Here is a 17,909-nt window from a genome sequence, read left to right on the forward strand (position 1 = left end):
GGAGATGGCTCCCCCCACCTGCTTCCTGAGAAGAGACCTCTGGAATGATGCTGCTGCTCCCAGGCTCTCCCTCCATCTGCCCCGTGTGTACAGCTGAGCTCCTGCTGTCCTTTCCCCTGAATGATCAGTGTGCCCACATGGAAACCCCTGCCCAAGCTCACCCCTACCGTACTCTGTGAGCACCATGCCCACTTCCTCCTCCTAGCTGGACCAGCCTTGCCTTTACCTTCAACTGCTGCAAGCTGGCAGTGGGATGTTGGGTCCCCAGCAGAGTGGCTGGTGCAGCTGTCCCCCAGCAGTGAGGGACAGGGCATATGGAGGCAGTGGTGCCCACAGGACAGGAACACCACATACCAAACAGCACCTTCTCCACTCTGCCTGCTCTGTGGCTGGTGCAGAGCTGCCCTGGGCACCAGGGCACTGCTGGGGACACTGAAACACGTCCTTCTTTCCTTCCCACTAGGCCCTCTAGCTCCTCAAGTCCATCCAGTCCTGCCATGTGGTGGAGGGTGCATAGCTCACTCATGCTGACCCCGGGGGGGTCTCATCCACACATCACTCCTCAGCAGCCCTCAGTCCCAAGGGGACCAGGGCAGAGAGAAGTGATGGACCTTCCTCAGCAGCCAGGCTAAGCCCTGGAGGAGAGCAAGAGGTGGTGTCAGCCAGGGGTTAGTTGCAGGCAGATTGAGCAGAGACAGAGCTGGCAAAAGTGAGAGCAGCACAGAAGCAACAAGGCAAAGCAGAAGCAGGATAGGAGGGAGGGTGGGGAGGAAGACAACTGTGCCAAACCCCCACCTCATCGAGTGCTTCCATGCGAAGCAGGCTGGACATCAGGACTTTGGTTCATACCCCTTCAACCATGGCCTCTTAGAGGCTGAGCACTAGGCAGGTGATAAAAGTGTTTGCAGAAGAGGAACAAGCTCTGGGTCCCTTGGAGGCCCCCACAGATGGCTTTGAGCTGTAAGTGTCTTGAGGGCTGGTGGGGACCTCGAGAACTTGGATTCACTTTTCCAGAGGGTGCAAACCAGAGGTGTGATGATGCACCCCTGCAGACACCAGCAGTTCACTCCCCACCGAGGGCTGGAAGTGTGCTCATCCCTGAAGATGCCAATGCCAGCACTGCAGCTCCCAGCCTTGGTCTGGAGCAAAACAACTGCTTGGAAATGGGAGGGTTTGTCTACAAAGCAAAGCAGGGAGTTTGTGGTGATGGGAGCTGCTTGAAAATGTGACTCGAGAGCACGAAAAAGGCTTTGAAACCTGGCAGCTGGGCCAAGGAGCCAAAGGATTAGATGATGAGGGGGAGGACACTCCACAGCTTGGTGCTGCATGCCCTGGCTCCCTGCTCCACACTGCACTGTGCTCTCCGATCCACAGCCTGGCAGAGGAGCGGGCTCCACCTGCCTTGGCACAAATAAACTCTGCCCTGGAAGTGCCACATCCTCCTGCCAGCAACTGCCTGCACCAGGCCAGCCTGAGCAACCTTGTCTCACCCCTTCAGATCCTTTCCAGGCTCATCCCCACTGTCCCTCAATGCCTCACGTCTCTCTCACAGACCCACTCTAACTGTGCACCATCACCAACCCTCACCTAGCATAGCCCTGTTCTCCTCCCCACCCTGCAGAGAGCCACACCAGCTGCTCTGTCCTTGCTGACACCTTGGAGCTGCCCCCTCGGTCCCTCTTGTCCCTGCTCACTGCCCTAGACTGCTCTCCATTCCCCCAGCAAAACCCTTCCTCTGCTTTACTGCTTCCCCAGCAGCAGCAGGGGCTCATCCAGCAGAAGTCCCTTGCCTCTCCCTGACCTTGACACACAGTTTGAAGGGAGATGGGGCCTCGGGGGAGCACGAGGAGCTGTCAGCTCGGTGTCTGCTGCAAAGCAGGGATGCTGCAGCTCGGCACACGCCCTGTGCACGGCTCCATCCTCACCTCCACACTCCCGACCGGGTGCTGGAATCCTCCTGCTCCCTCCTCTGTCCCCCTCCCTCCCTGCCAGGGCCGTGGGGCTGCGGCCAGGGTCCTCCCCAGCTCCGGCAGGTCCTGGCAGCTCTGCACCACCTCCTGCTGACCCCTACACCGCGATCTCATCCTCCAGGCTGTCGCCCAAGTCCTGCCTGGACTGCACGTGGAGCAGGCGCGGCGGCTCCTCCTGGGACCAGGAGTCGCGCTCCTCGCTCTCGTCCGTGTTGGACTCGTACTCGGAGGCGATGCCCGACTCGCGGAACTTGATGAGCTCCAGGCTGCCCAGGGCCGGCTCCGGGGCGGGCGGCCCCGACTCGGGCAGGAAGCGGTAGCACTCCAGCTTCACCAGGCAGTCGTTCCTACCTATGGGGCTGCCCACGGCGCTGGGGAACGCCGGGCTGGGGCCCAGCGGCGGCGGGTGCGTGTCCTCGGGCTGCGGGGTGCTCGGCTCGCACAGCACGGGCAGCGCGTTGGAGCGGAACGTGATCTCCAGCAGACTGTCCTGGGAGCCTGCTGCAAGAGAAGGGCACGGCTAAGAGGCCCAGCTCCCCCTGGCCACCACGGCTGGCTGCACACTGGCCGGAGGAGGACACTCTGGGGTCTTTCGGGTATCAGCCTCTCCACTCTCGCTGTTTGGAGGGGCTTATTTGGTGTCACTAATGCCAGGAGCTGCTGCTGGCCAGCAAAGCGCCAGTTCTGCAGGACAAGAAGTTAACTATCTTCCAGCCCAGCTCCTGCAGAGAGCTGATGGCCACATCTGCTGGAGAGGAAGGTCAAGTAGGGGCTCTTGGGCAGGAGCATGCCGGCACTGGGGAAAGCGAACATACAGCTGATGGAGGTAGGTGCCTACCTGTCCATACAGCCCTCCCCAAGCCACCTCCCCACGCTGCATGCAAGCACCCTGCTGCACACCACAAGCCAGGCCAGAAGGGCACAAATACCCCTCTGAACAAAATGACTGGAAATGCACAAAAAGCCCCAAGAAAACCACCCACATGCATGTCCCCCTCAGCCCCGGCTAGATGCGAGGGGACAGGAAGGGGTGACAGCGCTTACTGGTCGTGTTCCCCGCCAGCTTCAGCTCCAGCTCCTGCACCTGTTTGACCAGGAGTGAGATGTGCTGCAGCAAGTCCTTGTTCTGGAGCAGGAGCTGGTGCACACGAGCCTGGGCCTCCAGCCGTGCTGCTGCTTCTGCTGCCAGCTGGTCCTTCAGCAGGTGGACCTAGACAGGAGACAGCAGGTGAGCATGGGCACCTCCAGGGTCGAGGGCTGCCACTCTGGCTGTCCCTGTCCCTCTCCCACGGCTCACCAGCATCCCACCCACGCTGTGATGAAGCAGCCATTCCCTGCTGCAGCCATTCCCTGTGGGTACTGCAGATGGGATGGGGAGCATGTGGCTGGTGTCACCCCATGCTCAGCACAGGTGTCACCCCAGAGCTCAGCACGTTGTCCCCCAGCCTCCCTGATGGAAAAGCCCAAGGCCAGGCAGGCAGCACTGAGCTGTCAGTGGTGCCCATGAGCTGGGGATGTGCATGGAAAGGGCAGCCCAGGAGCAGTCAGATGGATGCAGCAGAGGACACGCTCTGGATGGTGCAGCAGAGCTGGCCCTGGAAAAGCTGTGGTTTTGGGCAGCTTTCCCAGAAACAGGACCCAGGAGCAGCAGCTCTGTCACAAGGAGGGGCTGCAGCACCACGGATGGCAGGCTGCTGCTGAGGGGGCAGCTCTGGGGTGTGAGCTGCCTGCTCAGCCTGGCTCTGGGAAGCGATGCCTGCAGGGAGCCCACAGTGATTTCAGCATAACTGCCTCCATGCAAACATCTGTGTCCCCAGAACCATGCCTGGAGCTCCTGCCCAGGGCAGCTCTCTGATCTGTGTTTGAGCAAGGAGAACCCCAGAAATGTACACTGCACAAGGCAGCAGCAGTGACCTGGGGGCCACTTGGGCTCAGCACTCCTTCCTGGCACCCACCCACGGCTCCTAAAACTGCTCCAGCAAGGACTGGGACCAGGAAAGCACAGATTTACATCTAAACAAAACAAAAAAAATCCAACCCAAAACCAAACCAAACATAATCCAAAACCAAAAATATCCCCACCAAACACAAAAGGCTATTTTACCCTGGCCTAGAAAGTGACCTTGAGGAAGAAGGGGAAGCTCTCTGTACCTGTGAGCTGCTGTTGCAGCTGCAGGGCCATCTGCCCCCACAGGTGGGTACCAGGAGGCAGTGCCAGCTGGCCCAATGTGGCCAGCAAAGTGGCACAGCAGTGCCCTTGGCAGAGCCCAGCTGAAGCACAGTGAGCCTCGGAGTGACAAGAGACCAGGCAAAGAACTGGGATTTACAACTTTCCACAAAGCCAGACCAAGAGCAAGGGGTGTAATATTTGACACTCTAAGCCGGCACCATGGAGCCTTTTGGATTGTGAGCAACACGAGGACAAACACAAAGGATTCCCTGAGGATGCAGATCCCTCTTCCAGAGGGGAAAGCAACTTGGCATCCCGTGACCCCAAAAGGCATGTGGGCTCTGGAGGCAGCAGCTCAGCCAGAACTGATCAACAAATACTGATTTACTGAAGCGAGAGGAGCAAAGCCAGGGGGCAGCACAGAAAGGCTGCAGGAGCTCATAGCCCAGGCCATGAAGGAAGTTGGTGAACTGCAGCGAGCTCTGTGCGGGGTCAGGGAACAAGTAAAGCTCAGGTAATGAGCTGGATAAAGCAGCCAGAGCTGCTTCCATGAGAAACAGCTGCATGGAGATCCAGCAGTGTGCCCCAGCCCTGCCACTGCCCCTGGGAAGGAATGGAAGGGACAACCTGTGCCACAGCCACTTGTGTCTGCTGCTGCTGCTGCTGCAGGAGCTGCTGGAGAAGCTGCATCTGGTGGTGGGCAGACAGGGGCGTTCCCAGGTCGGGCAGCTGGGCAGATGAGGGCAGCAGCATCTTGGGTGACGCCGTCAGGATGTCCTCAGGGTGGAGGCAGCTCTGCAAAACAACAATGCTGGAGGTGTGATCCCCTGGCACTCACCTCAGAGAGCCACGGGCACACACGAGCTTTGGCACAGAACAGCTGCCCAAAACACCCAGAAAAGCAGTAGCTGCTTTCAAAGCTAATGCACACTTTGCTGAGGGTGCTTTGAAAACAGTGCTTTTTCAGTTTCAACAACAACCCGAATACTTTTGTAGAAAATTCCCAAAAAGGCTGATGCTTCCCATGGGAATTTCCACTGTGTCAAAAAAGTCTTTTATTTTTGTGTTTTTGGTGGAAAAAAATCCCCACCAGCTCTGCCTCAAACCCCTTCCACGTGGCTGCACAAAGCTGATCCTCGGCACGGCGCTCTCCAGGAGTGCCCTGGGCCCCAGCCAAAGGGCAGCTCTGCAGCGGCAGACAGCTTTGATCAGGGAGCTGGGGAATGCTGCACAACCCCTCCTGACCCCGGGAGGATGTCCTGGGACTGGGGCTGGGGCCGTGCCACCCCCTGGGAGCTGGGCTGGCAGTGGCACCCACCTCCTTGCCCACGGCGTCCAGGTCGGTGACACCGCGGCTGAAGTCCAGGATGTCAGCCCCAGGCAGTGGCAGCTCCACGGCATCAATGTCGGTCTCCTCGGCAGAGGTGGCTGCTCTCTCCACGCCTGAGAGGCGACAGGCTGTGGGACAGGATCAGGGCAGGTCCCCTGGCACCCACAGTGCCCATGCCCACCCACCTCAGTGCCCTGTGCCACCCACCCCCAGGTGCAGAGAGCCACGGCTGCTCCTCCCGCTGCTGCTGCTCGGGAGGAAGCTTTGTGTGCTCAGCCAAAAACACACCCAGCCCCAGCACAGCAGACCTGGGGAACGGCAGCCAAAAGCCCTGATGTGGGACAAACGGGCCACGAGAACAGAAAACACAGATAAAGCTGGAGAAAGGTAAACAAGAGATTACGGGAAAGAAAAACAAAAAACAGATGCTCTGCATTCCCCGGGGAGCTGCATATCGTGGCTGGGACATTGTGTGGAGGAAAACCAAACAATGACCGGTCCAGGGCAGCCCAGTGATTAGGTCATCAGGACAGAACTGGTCACAGAGGCAAGCAGGAAACTGCAGCTCAGCCCAGGCTGCTGCTGTTGGGATGTGGGGGATCCAGCCCACGGCATGGCAGGGCAGGGAATCCACACACAGACGGGCAGCAGGACCTGCCAGTGTCCCACCTCGCACTGGAAGGGTTTGACTAACCTCTCCTAAAATTTCTGCCTCCCCTCTAGCACAGCACCAGCACCAAAAGCAAGGCTGCTGCTCCCTGGGACCCTGCAAAGCTCAGGGTGATGGCGCTAGAGCAGCAGCCCCCAGCCAGGCATTCCTGCACCCTCTACCCACAGGGCTGAGAAGGAGCAGGGTCTGAAGCCTGCCTGCAGCCCTGACAGGGCTGTGTCCATTGTGGGAACTGCAGGAAGGTCTGTGCTCGGGGCCCCTGTGCGGAAGCAGCGAGGAGGGAATGTTTGCAGTGTGTGCAGCCAAGCACAGAGCAGAGCCCCGGGCACTGCTAATGGGCTCTCAGCAAGGGGCACGTCTGAGAGCAGCATGGCTAACACCTAGAGAAGGCTCCGTGCTGAGCCAGACCCCAGCCTGAGCCTGGAGCACAGCAGGGCAGATTGGTGTGCAGAGCCAGTGCCCAGAGGTGTCAGCCATCCCACGGGGACACGGTGCCTCTGTGATCCACACCTGCCACAGCCCCAGCTGTGTGCCCTACCTGGGACATCCAGGTCATCTCCATTCCTCTCACTGTCTGCATCCTCCTGGCCATCAGCGTTCTGCTGCGTGTGCTGCAGGCTCAGCTTGTGGCACACCTCGAACGCCTGGCCCACCGTGCGCACGATCCGCATGGCCTGGCTCTGGGAGAGGAGAGAGAGGGGAAAGAGAAAGGAAAGAGAAAGGAAAGAGAAAGGAAAGAGAAAGGAAAGGAAAGGAAAGGAAAGGAAAGGAAAGGAAAGGAAAGGAAAGGAAAGGAAAGGAAAGGAAAGGAAAGGAAAGGAAAGGAAAGGAAAGGAAAGGAAAGGAAAGGAAAGGAAAGGAAAGGAAAGGAAAGGAAAGGAAAGGAAAGGAAAGGAAAGGAAAGGAAAAAGTTGTAGTTTCAGCTGGACTCCCTTTTCATGGGGTCCCCCGCCTGGCAGAGCTCTCAGGGGTCTCTGTGTGCCACAGCGTCTCAGACCCCTGGGATGCCCCAGGCTGGCAGCTCCAGTGCCACGGGGTCCTGCCCCAGCTGCTCCACCCGGAGTGCACCAGGACGAGATCCCAGCATCTTTACCTTCTTCTTGGACTTGAAGACATTGCACCTGAAGACATTGCTAGACCCGTCCCTGGCAATGTAGCTGAAGATCTTTAGGTCCTGGGAGTCATGAGATACATAGAATATCCTGCAAAGACAGAAGGGAAGGGAGGATATAAGCATACACATTACCCACGTGCCCAGGAGACTGCCAAGGCCAGAACCAATCTTCCCATAGCACGGGGTGCTGGCAGATGCCCAATCTCTGCAGCACATCCCTGCTAAAGCCCATCACAAAATTTTTTGGCACTGGTTTTACCTCAGCTGGGAAAATCTGCCTGCTGATTCAGCAGCAGCAAACATTTTACAAAGGCAGCACGAGACTTCTCTGCTCAGTCCCTGGGGATGTCAGCAGCCCAGGAGCCCTCCAGGGATGGAGAAGAGCAAGCCCCACTCCTGGCCTGCTTGCCCAGGTGCCTGCCACCCCCTCCCCAGCACGGCTGGGGGGCTCTCAGTCCAATTTGGCCTCCCTAGGACAGACACACCCTGCTCTTGGCTTTTGGGAACAAGATGGAGGAGGAGAGCTGGCAACTTGGGGAAGCCCCACGAGGTGCCCAGCACAGCACGGTGGCAGTGCCCAGCACAGTGTTGGTGAGGTGTGGTGTGGGCAAGGGGCACTGCAGAGCCATGCCAGCCTCTGCCCCTCAGCCCACAGCCTTACCTGTAGATGGGATCATGCATGACGAGCATTTTGTTCTCATCCCAGGCCCACTCTCTTTTCTGCAATGAAAGAAGCTGAAAATGAGTACGTCAGATGCTGTCCTTGAGAACAAGGACAGGGCACAGAGACAGTCCAGGGACATACTTGGGAAGCTCTTGCCATAGCTCTGCTGCTGCTGCTCCCCTGCAACCCTTTGCTGAGGGTTGAGTGCTGTTGGGGACCAGCCACACCCCACATCACCTCCCCAGCCCTTCTGCAGCACACCAGGACTGGCTCAGCCTCCCTGCAGGAACACGGCTCACACCAGGCTGGCCCCAGCCCATCCCTCCCTCTCCCAGCCCACCAGGGCTTCCCAGAAATTCAAGGATGCTGCAAACAGGGGAGAGGCTCTGCTGCTGAGGCCCTGCTGCACAGGGACCTTCTGCCTACCTTCTTCTTCTTCTTCAGAATGACCTTCACTCCATCCACCGACACGATGAGATTCACTTTCTTCTTCTTGATATTCTTGGCTTTAAACTCATACTGCAGGAGATGGAAGAAGACACCTGAATTAGCCTTCCTGTGCCAGGACAGCCCCAGGGAGAGATGAAGAGGGACCAGGGTTTTCCTGGTCCCACATCAGCCTGTACATCCATGCCAGGACAGGACAAGGGGTCTTTTTGCCCTGCAGTGTCCCCTGCAGTGCCCAGTATCTGGAGGAGCACACACCAAAGCAATGCAGTTCCTGGACATGGATAATGCTTTCCCCAGTTCAGGATGCTGCTGGGAAGGTAAGCTTGTGCTTCAGAAGCCCCTCTGAAGGGCTGTGCCTCCCCAGAGAGGGACCACCACGCCCCCAGCCCTGCCAGGCCCCAGGGATCTGCAGCCTGGCTTGTGGCCATTGCTGAGCTCTGGAAAGTGAAATGGCATTTTGGGTCGGGTATTTTTGGGCTCAGTATAAAACTGAAGACGATTGCTGAGGATTCTGTGAAACCCCTCCAGGGGAGATGGGATAATGCAATTACCCACTTCAATTAGAAGTCACCGGACAGGAAAAAATCCCAACAGCAACTTCCAAAGATCAGTGACTAAACACAAAGCTGTGCTCTGGCCTGGGAAGAGAATGAGATTCCCCCAAATCCACCCACTTTGGCATTTTAGAGTGTTACAAGCAGGGAGAAGGCTGGCAGAGGAGTAGGTTAATAAGCCATTTGGGCTGATCCTGCTGTGGGATTTCTGAGGAGTCCCATGACTGGTTTGCTATAGGTGCAGCCACATCAGACACCTGATCTGCTGGTGCCACTGTGCCCAGCCATGGGGACAAACCCTTTGTGCCCAGGAAAAGCCCTGCACCCTGGCCCTGGCCCTCCTGAGGCAGAGGGGGTGGATTTCTCCTCTCATCCCTCTGGCAGTGTCCCTGCAGAGCAGCACTGCCCTCCCTGCCTGGCTCGCTGTGACATTCCCAGCCTGAGTGATGCATTGGCTCTGGCAGCCAGAGCTAGCAGGCACGGAAAGCTGCTGGCCCTGACCTGTGATCAGATGATGAAAGACTGAGAGCACAATTCCTCAAAGCCTTTTAAAGTGGCTGAAGGGGATGGGAGATTCAGAAGGTTTGGAAAACAGCGTGGGGAGCACAGCTCTGCCCTGCCCCGAGCACCGACCAGGCAAGCCCACCCACACTGGGGCTGGTGGGCTGGAGAAAGCAGAGCTCAGGCTCCCACCACGGCTTTGGTGAGGCTCAAAGCCCCCAGCACAGCCCCATGTGCTGCTTGCATGGTTTATTGCTCATGGAGAAGGGTCTCACCCAAGAACCCACTGCTGTGGGCTTCTCAGTGCCATCCCCATCACTACCAGCAGGGATGAAACTGCATTCCAGAGCCCTTCTTTGTGTCCTGTCAGGACACTACACCAGTGCCTGGCACCTAACACTACAGAAATGCCCTGATTTAGCCCTGAAAAGGTGAGCTTTGGCCTGACTACCTTGGAGTAATTAATCCAGTCCTTTCTTTGTGATTTTCCAGGAGCTGCAGACAGATCTGGAAGCTCTCTGCAGCACCCAGGGTGACTGCATGGCACCTTGGGTGCTGATGCCTGATTTATTGGTGCTAACCATCACTGATTATAAACATGCAGCTGCATTTTGGAGCTCCTGCTGCTGGGAGGTTTCTGCTCTGGGCTACCCCAAGTGCTAACTGATGTGGGCTTGGAAGAGAGAATAATATCTCAAGGTGAGACAGATTTTTTTTAGCCTTTTTTTTTGATTGTTGATTTTGAGGGGCTTCCTAATTTGGTCTAAGGAAGTGTTAGCTTTGTGAGGTTCCTCTGAGTGGGATCTGAGACTGCAGGGGTGAAACCAAAACTCTTTATTTAGTGGGGTCATGGAAGAACCCCTCTGTACAAGTGATCAGGACCTCGCTGGCTGGGAGCTGTTCTTGATGACACAGATCTGTTGTGCCTGTCCATGTCTGTCAACATTCCTCCTTCTGCTGCACAACAAAGAGGGCTGCAAAGCATTGGGATTTGAGCTGTTCCTGCTGCTGGGAGGAGAGCAGAAGAGATGGTGGCAGGGTTGGGGATTCTACGATGGTCTGCACAGCCAGAGCCAGCAGTGCTCCCTGTACCCAAAACAAGCAGGCACAGGAAAAGGAAATCCACATGTTTCCACTGCCACTCAATGCTGGGAGTACATCCTGTATTCCCAAAGGTGTGCAACAGGAATTCCCTGTATTTGGCAGCTGAGAGGCAGCAATTCACCCTGTACTTGCTGGGATTTGGGGACTGCCTCAGGAGAAAAAACACATTGCAGACGTGATGAGCTCAGCTCACCCATGGTTCCATCTCAGAGAGCTGAATCCTAGCCTACAGCTTAATAAAGAACTGATACAGAAATAATTATCCAGCTTGAAATCAAGAAAGGAAAGAGGATTTGCACAGCATTCTCATGATCCCCTTTAGTTTCACACCAAGCAGGATTTCACTGTACTGCTTATAACCAATTAAATGCTGTAGCAGAAGAGCTTTCTTAGCCTTCAACCCAGGCATTTTGCCCATCTTGGGTATGTTTCTGGACCTTTAAATATCTCTAATAATACGACAAGCTTGGGTTAATTACATTAATTCTTGTTTATAGCAATGTGGCAACGCCAGAAGAAAGAGAAGGATTAATTTCAGGGAAATGCACAGAAAATGGAAAACCAACAAAATCATTTGTTCCTGGACTTGCACTGGTCTCCCACTGAAGCTCTAAGAGCAGCATTAAAATTTCTGAGCAAAGACTGACAGTGAGCATCTGAGATACATCAATTAAAAAGCCCTGTAACTATTCGAGGAGAAAAGCAAAGGTGGTCTCAGTAATGCAAAAGAAGGACAAGATGACTCATAAGATCCAAGTGAATAAAGATTATCCCTTAATTGTACCCTGCCCACCAAAAAAACCCCACATTCATCTTTTCAAATGGAAGAGAAACATCCACTCCACCAGAGCATGGGAGCCTCCCCATTGACCTTGGGTTAGTGGGAGTCTATTTTCAACATCTGTCCTTTGTGCAGAGTTCAGGATTTCAATAACTTTGGAAGGAAAAGGAGCCAGCTGGTGAATGCATCATTGCACAGCGCATTCCTACTGGCAGAAAATTAAAACTGCCCTTTCTGGAGAGCTGAGTAACATATGTTCCTTAATGGAGAGCACATGTAACCTTGTCAGCTTGGAGTAAAATTATGTATGAATCCCATGTGTGAAAAGCAGGGAAAACTCAGCATCCCTAGAAAGATGCTCCCCATCCCTGTGGGGCTGTTTCCACACAGCAGAAATGTGAGAAAACTCGAAACCACGCGCTGCACACAAGGTCAGGCACCGAGGAGGAGAGATGATGTCTTTCTACATCCATCATCCCCCACGTTCACAAGCATCTGAAAAATGTTAACCTGAATAAAAACGCCCTCATTTCATTCCAGCCTGTCTAAACTGCCTCAGGTACCATTTAAGTCTGCCCACCAGTAAGTAAGGGAAGGTACCAGGAATGCTTTATACAAATAAACAGAATATATTTTTTAAAGGAAGTTGCTCTAAGTGCATCGAGCTGCCCCCGTCTCCATCCACCCTCTATTCCCCTCCTCCTCCTCAAAAAAAAAAAAAAAAAAAAAAAGAAAGAAAGAGAAAAAAGTTACAAGCTTGTACCTTGTATTGGGGAAAGAGAAGTGTCCTGAGAATTCAATTAACAGGGAAAAAGCAATTCCTACAAAACTCACTGCTGCTCTGCTAGCTTGGGAGGCAGGGGATGAAAACCTGCTGTAAGTAAGTGCAGAAGAGGATGCAGTTTTTGCAGAAAGCTGAATTTCTGTGTGCTTCTACAGCAAGGCCATGGGACTTTGAGCAAAGCAGGGTCCCCCCAGGCAGCTGTGTTGGATGCAGAGGGCAGGAGCCCCAGGCAGCTCCTCCTGCAGCTGGCTGGTACAGCAGCTCATAAAACACCTCATAAAATACCTCCTGAGTTAGACTTTAACCCTGGGTCAGCCCAGGCCTGTGCTCTTGATGAAGAATTAACTTATTAGAGAATGACAGCCAGGACTGAGTTCAGTGGGCACAGGCTCCACGGCGCCAGGAATTCACAGCTGGGGGAGGCACACAGCTCAATTCCTGCTGCTGACAACATGGGGAACGACAGCAAAGCTCAGCCATGGCCAGCAGCTTCCCAGGAGGGGAGCCTGAGGAACCTCGCTGGGATCCTGACAGCCGTCATTGGGAGGAGTGGCAAACCCAGCTCTGCACAGGGAGAGAGGATTTTGCTTTACTGAGCCACACAAAGAAAGGGCACCAGCCCCAGCGCCCTGCAGGGACTCAGAATCCACCTGTGGGAACGGGAACCTGCGAGGGAAAAGGCCCTTTTTGCCTGGCATGAGGTGCCAAGCCACGCTGGGGTTGGGCAGGGGAAGCAGGAGGAGCAGGAAGGCAGCACTGAGCCCTCTGTGGGGTTACCAACACCCCGAGCTCAGTGCCAGCTCCTGCCAAAGCACCAGGAGCAGACTGCAGCCACAACACCCCATGCCTTCCCTTTTCCTTCTGCTTAATGGGATAAGTGTGCCTTTCAGCCTGGAAGAGCACTGGAGAGAAGGGAATGGTTTTAAATACGGCTTTGGATCTCAGAAGAAGCAGACAGATACAAGCTGGCCAGAAGCAGAGCAGAAGAATCCACAACCATGTAAGCTGTGGTACAGTGTGGTGTCCAGGCAGGGAGCAGGGCAGCAGAGAGCCAGAGTCCTGCCAGGGCTCTCCAGGAGCATCCATCCATGCATCCATCCATCCATCCATGCATCCATCCATCCATGCATGCATCCATCCATCTATCCATCCATCCATCCCTGCTGCTGCCCCCAAAACAGAAGAGCCCTGCCAGGACAGCTGCAAGTGTCAGGAATGACATGTCTGGAAAAAGCAGGACACCTCCCAGGAGGGCACACAGCTTCATCCAAAAGCTTCAGCGTGTCTGACAGTGCTCTCCTCTGGGCTGCCCTGTGTGCCCTCAGGGGACTCACACTGAGGTACCTGCTCAGCCTACTGATGTGATCAGCAATAAATGGACTGAAACCCATTTTTAAAACCCTGCTTTAAGCCATCCTACCAAAGTGCTGTGTCTGATCCCACATCCTTCAGTGTGGGATCCCACTGCACCCCAGTTCCTCTGTGCCTCTCTCCATCTGGCCATGAGCATGCCCTTGCTCCTGAGAGCACACCTGCCATGGGATGGATGCCAGCAGCTCCTCCCTGCTCCCTTCAGGAGCTGAGATACAAAAAGCAGGGAAATTTGGGGATCTCCTCGGTGTGGTCACTTTGCTTGGGCTCCCCCCTGCTCCTGCCACCAAATCTGAGGTCAAAACCAGCCCGTGGCACTCACACTAGCAGCAGGGATGGGCACAGAAACATGGAGATACCTGGGGCCAGGATGAAGGTTCCCACCAGTTGCATCCTCAGACTGCCAGCATGGCATGGCCAAACATGCTGGAAACCTGCTCTTGATGAAGAGTTAACTTATTAGAAAATGACACCTCTGCTATCCTGACAGTTTGGGTTTAAACTACTCCTCAGGATTAAATTTCCCCTGCCCTCCTGCCTGTACCCCATTGCTGATAGTTTTTGGCATGAGCTGCACTTCAATTTAAGGCCACAGCAATTTGGAAGAGAGGAGGAATAATGAAGTACTGCATGCTTGTTCTTGGGCTTAATGATGCTTTTTAAAACTCTGCCACAGCTCCTTGGAGTTTGCATTTGCACATATGGGAAATGCAGCTCTGAGGTACGTGTGTTTGTCTGAAATAGATACGATTTTGGTTTGCACTGACAAGGTCAGTGCCTATTTTCCCACCCAACTTCAGGTTTAATTTCAGTACCCGTCTGTGATGGTTGTTATTCCCATTTATACTGATGGGTATAAATGGGAATCAGGGTAAAAATATCCATGTTGTGAGAGCAGCAGAGCAAAGTTAGGGTTGCTGCTTCAGAGCCACCCCAGGATTGCAGCACACCCATCCATCACACAAAATATGTTTTCCAATAACATCCAATACTTCACAATAAATGCCTTCTGCTCAGTTTGCTATTTCCTCCCCTCCCTCCGCTTCCTCCAGCCTCCCCTCGCTGCCTCCGAGTTTCACAAGTTGAGGTGGCAAACTGGGACACACTCACCAGCCATCTGCAGGAGAAGCAGCCTCCCAGGAAGCTCAGAGAAATCAGAACTGCTAAGAATTAAATCAATACCAGGGTTAAATGGAGAACGTTAACAGGCAACAGCTTATGCCAACTCTTTCTTCTCAAGACTTCCATTTGCAAGACGATTTACCTCCCTTACAAAGAAATCCTCAGGCATTCCATACCTGTCTGTGTGTTTTTTTTCTCTTTAAACACCTTTCAGTCAGAGGTTCAGAGGAGGCTCATGAGGGATGCAGGAGCAGGAGAACATCCCTCAGTTCCACCAGGAACACCAAGCTTAGGACAGAAAGTTGTGGACTCACAGAGTGACTGGGTTGGTAGAGACCTTCAAGATCATCGAGTCCAACCCATGCCCTAACACCTCAACTAGACCATGGCACCGAGTGTCACATCCAGGGATGGTGACTCCAGCCCAGCTATACCATTTCTCCTCCAGCCTGGAATATCCAGTGGCAGCAGTGCTCATGGGCTGGGAAAAGCAGCAGCTCTCAGGCAGGCACGCAGGTCAGTGCAGACCCTGGCACACTTCATCCCCCAGCCCTGAAAACACCTCCCAAAAAACCACTTTCCTTCCAGAAAGCCAAAGGAGTCAATAGCACAGGATGTGGCAAGCTCCCCCTGCCTCCACACAGCTCTGCTGACCATGCTGGGTGTGAATGAACTGGTGTGTGGGTGCCTGTGGGATACTGGTCAAACTGGTTTTTGATGAATACCAGCGGGCTGGGAGCTGCTTCCTGCAGCCCAGGAGAACAAGGACAGGCTCTGTGTGCATCTGCTCTCACACTGCTCCTCACAACCCAGGAGCAGAGCACAAGGAATGAGCTGTACACGTGCTCACATCCACCACCTGCTGCTAGAATAAGCAGAGGAGCATTCCTTGGGAAGCCCACATCTGCCTGGAATTTGTGGTATTTTTAATTAGACATGTTGGTTTGAGCTGTGCAGGCAGAGGCAGCAGAGCTGTTTGGTGCAGGCACCCTTTGCAAAAGGTGAGGAGCTACCAGAGCCTGGAATTGGGCTCTGCTCTTCCAGCCCAGAGTGGGTTTGAGCCCATTCCTAGACCCAGCTTGGCTTAAAGAGCAGCACTGCAGCATTTACAATAATCCCTGATAAACTCCTGCCCCTCTCTGCCTTGGGGGACCCCAGTTCTGAGCAATGTCCAGCCCAGCACCTTCCTCCACCTGAGAAGGAAAACAAAATTCCTGTGTTCTAAATCATCTTCCAAAGACAGACCCTGCCTCGGGGCAGCCGAGGTGAATCCCTGCCCACACAGGATGGGTCAAAGGCAGGGCTGACACTGCAGAGGAGCACAAAGCCACCCCAAAGCCACCCTGAGGGCAGGTGACACAGCAAGGGGCACCCTCAGAAGATCCCCACACAGCACCTCAGAAAGGTGGCAGCTCAGCCAAGCCAGCCAAATCACAGCACGCTGGTATTTACGCCCCAAGTTGTGAAATACAGGATTTATTTCGGTAATTTTTTTTTACTGCTCTCCCACTGTTGCATAAAAAGCTTGAGTAAGACCAGTTGGGAAGGCAAATGAGAATAGGCAGGCAGAAAAGCAGAGACACACCAAGGAAGGCAGGCTGGCAGTACTGTAACTAAATCAGAGATGATGAAATTCAGACAATTAATAAAGAATGAATAAGCAGCAGCATTAAGGGCTTGGTGCATCAGAAACAAGCCAGCCCTGTGGGGCCCTTTAGATGCTGGCAGTGCTCAGCAATGCTTCTGGGTTGTAATGGAGAAAAGAGGTAATTATTCATATCACTCTTGCTTCACAGCTCCTATTTCAATAATAACTAATGCAGATATTAAAACCTATTGACTAAATTCCACATGTTAAAGGCAACAAGAGTAATGTCCTTTAGAGGGATTTAAACAGAATTATAGGAAAAATTTCCAAGCAATAAAAATACCAAGATTTTAGGTGGAGTCAGAAAAGAGGGGTTGGAATCCACCTCGGCAGCAATGAGAGACAAAGGACAGAATGTCACTGTGCTTCCAGGAAACCCCAGCCAGGACAGCACAGCAATGCTCATTTCTATGAAGGGCTGGGGAAAAAAAAAAAAAAAACGAAAGAAAAAAAAAAAAGAGTATTTGGTATCCAGGCCAAGTGTGCAGGAATCTGGCATCTACTCATTTCAGGATGATTTTATATGGCATTGGCCAAGCAGTCTCTCTCAGGAAAAAGGAACAGAAGCTGCATCTGCCAAGAGGCAGAAACGTATCCTAAAAAGACCCTGGAGGCACTGCAAGGTGTCACCCCAGTCCAAAGGACACTGTGGGGACAGTGTGGGGACACATGCAGCAAAACAGAAAGGTGACATTACCTCAAACTCCCAAAATCACTACCAATACAACCCATTCCTGCAGAACATCTTCTGCTTTATCACACACTTCAAAGGAGAAACAGAAAAAATCACCAAGAACACAAGGCAGCTTGCCCAGACTCCCACATCCCAGAGGTTAAAACAAACTCCCTGTATTTGTTTTATCCACAGAGAAGGTTTGGTGGGCACTTGTCCACAGCCCAGACCTGGGGCTTGGGAACAGCTTCCTCACATCAAAGGCTCTGATTTTGATGCACAAAATCAACTGGCTGGGAGTTGAAGTTGGAGCCACTCAAATCACAGAAAAAAACAGATTTTTTTCACAGAAAGTTCAAGGGGAGATGCACCCCGAGCCACACTCACCAACAGCTTTGGCCAATTATTCTGGATTTCTCTTTAGATAAAGTGGATTCCTTAGCATGGGAGCAGAGGTCAGCACAGATGTGCTCTTTGTGCTGGAGATACACACACATCCCCCAGGCTCCCAAGGACCAGGGAATGGCTGAAGGAGTCCAGACCAGTCCCATCCATCATGTTAAGAGGGAATGAGAAAATGTCACTGGAGCAAAATGCTAAAAGAAAACTGGAGGCCTTGGAGAGAAAAAGAAAGAGATGGCTCTCTCAGATGTGCATCACTGCTGCAACCCAAACAACAGCACTCTAAAACATCACAGGTCACGCTGCTTCCTGGTAATTAAGAATTAAGCTGAAATTGAACCATCTCTGCTGAAGTTTCCTGTGGCAAATGCTCACTTCAGGCTGGCTTTTGCAGCTTCTGCTGGAACAGATCAGCAGTTCCATGACTGGGAACTGGTTTGGTTGGGGATTTCTCCCTGTCAGGTTACAGTCCCCCTGCTGAAAACAAAGCCACAGATTAGGAATCACTGGGATCCTCGTGCTCCATCAGAGAAGCCTGGCCTGAGAAGGAAACGTTATTTTATTCTGAAAATTCTTTGTCCTGGGTAGACTTTACTCCAAA

At 53.6% G+C, this 17,909-nt stretch overlaps 1 protein-coding gene across 8 annotated transcripts in view; it reads right to left on the bottom strand.

The window, feature by feature from the left end:
• Nucleotides 1-17,909, bottom strand: part of NOS1AP (nitric oxide synthase 1 adaptor protein) — a 37,907-nt gene that overhangs the window by 4,590 nt on the left and 15,408 nt on the right. Inside the window, exons 2-11 of one of the 8 annotated variants that reach the window (XM_088170224.1) lie at nucleotides 14,574-14,626; nucleotides 13,823-13,897; nucleotides 8,345-8,437; nucleotides 7,916-7,989; nucleotides 7,234-7,342; nucleotides 6,679-6,820; nucleotides 5,459-5,598; nucleotides 4,768-4,935; nucleotides 3,015-3,180; nucleotides 2,322-2,471 (exon numbers count right to left, since the gene is read on the bottom strand). In XM_088170224.1, coding sequence (XP_088026350.1) covers nucleotides 2,322-2,471; nucleotides 3,015-3,180; nucleotides 4,768-4,935; nucleotides 5,459-5,598; nucleotides 6,679-6,820; nucleotides 7,234-7,342; nucleotides 7,916-7,944 — 904 coding nt within the window. In that variant the 5' untranslated portion in view covers nucleotides 7,945-7,989; nucleotides 8,345-8,437; nucleotides 13,823-13,897; nucleotides 14,574-14,626. Of the gene's footprint in view, nucleotides 1-2,321; nucleotides 2,472-3,014; nucleotides 3,181-4,767; nucleotides 4,936-5,458; nucleotides 5,599-6,678; nucleotides 6,821-7,233; nucleotides 7,343-7,915; nucleotides 7,990-8,344; nucleotides 8,438-13,822; nucleotides 14,459-14,573; nucleotides 14,627-17,909 lie in introns of those variants that run through there. The other 7 variants (XM_088170220.1, XM_088170222.1, XM_088170223.1 and 4 more) reach the window with 7 other exon arrangements.

Source organism: Sturnus vulgaris, chromosome 9 (genome assembly GCF_052056855.1).
Source record: "Sturnus vulgaris isolate bStuVul1 chromosome 9, bStuVul1.hap1, whole genome shotgun sequence".
NCBI classification, from domain to species: domain Eukaryota; kingdom Metazoa; phylum Chordata; class Aves; order Passeriformes; family Sturnidae; genus Sturnus; species Sturnus vulgaris.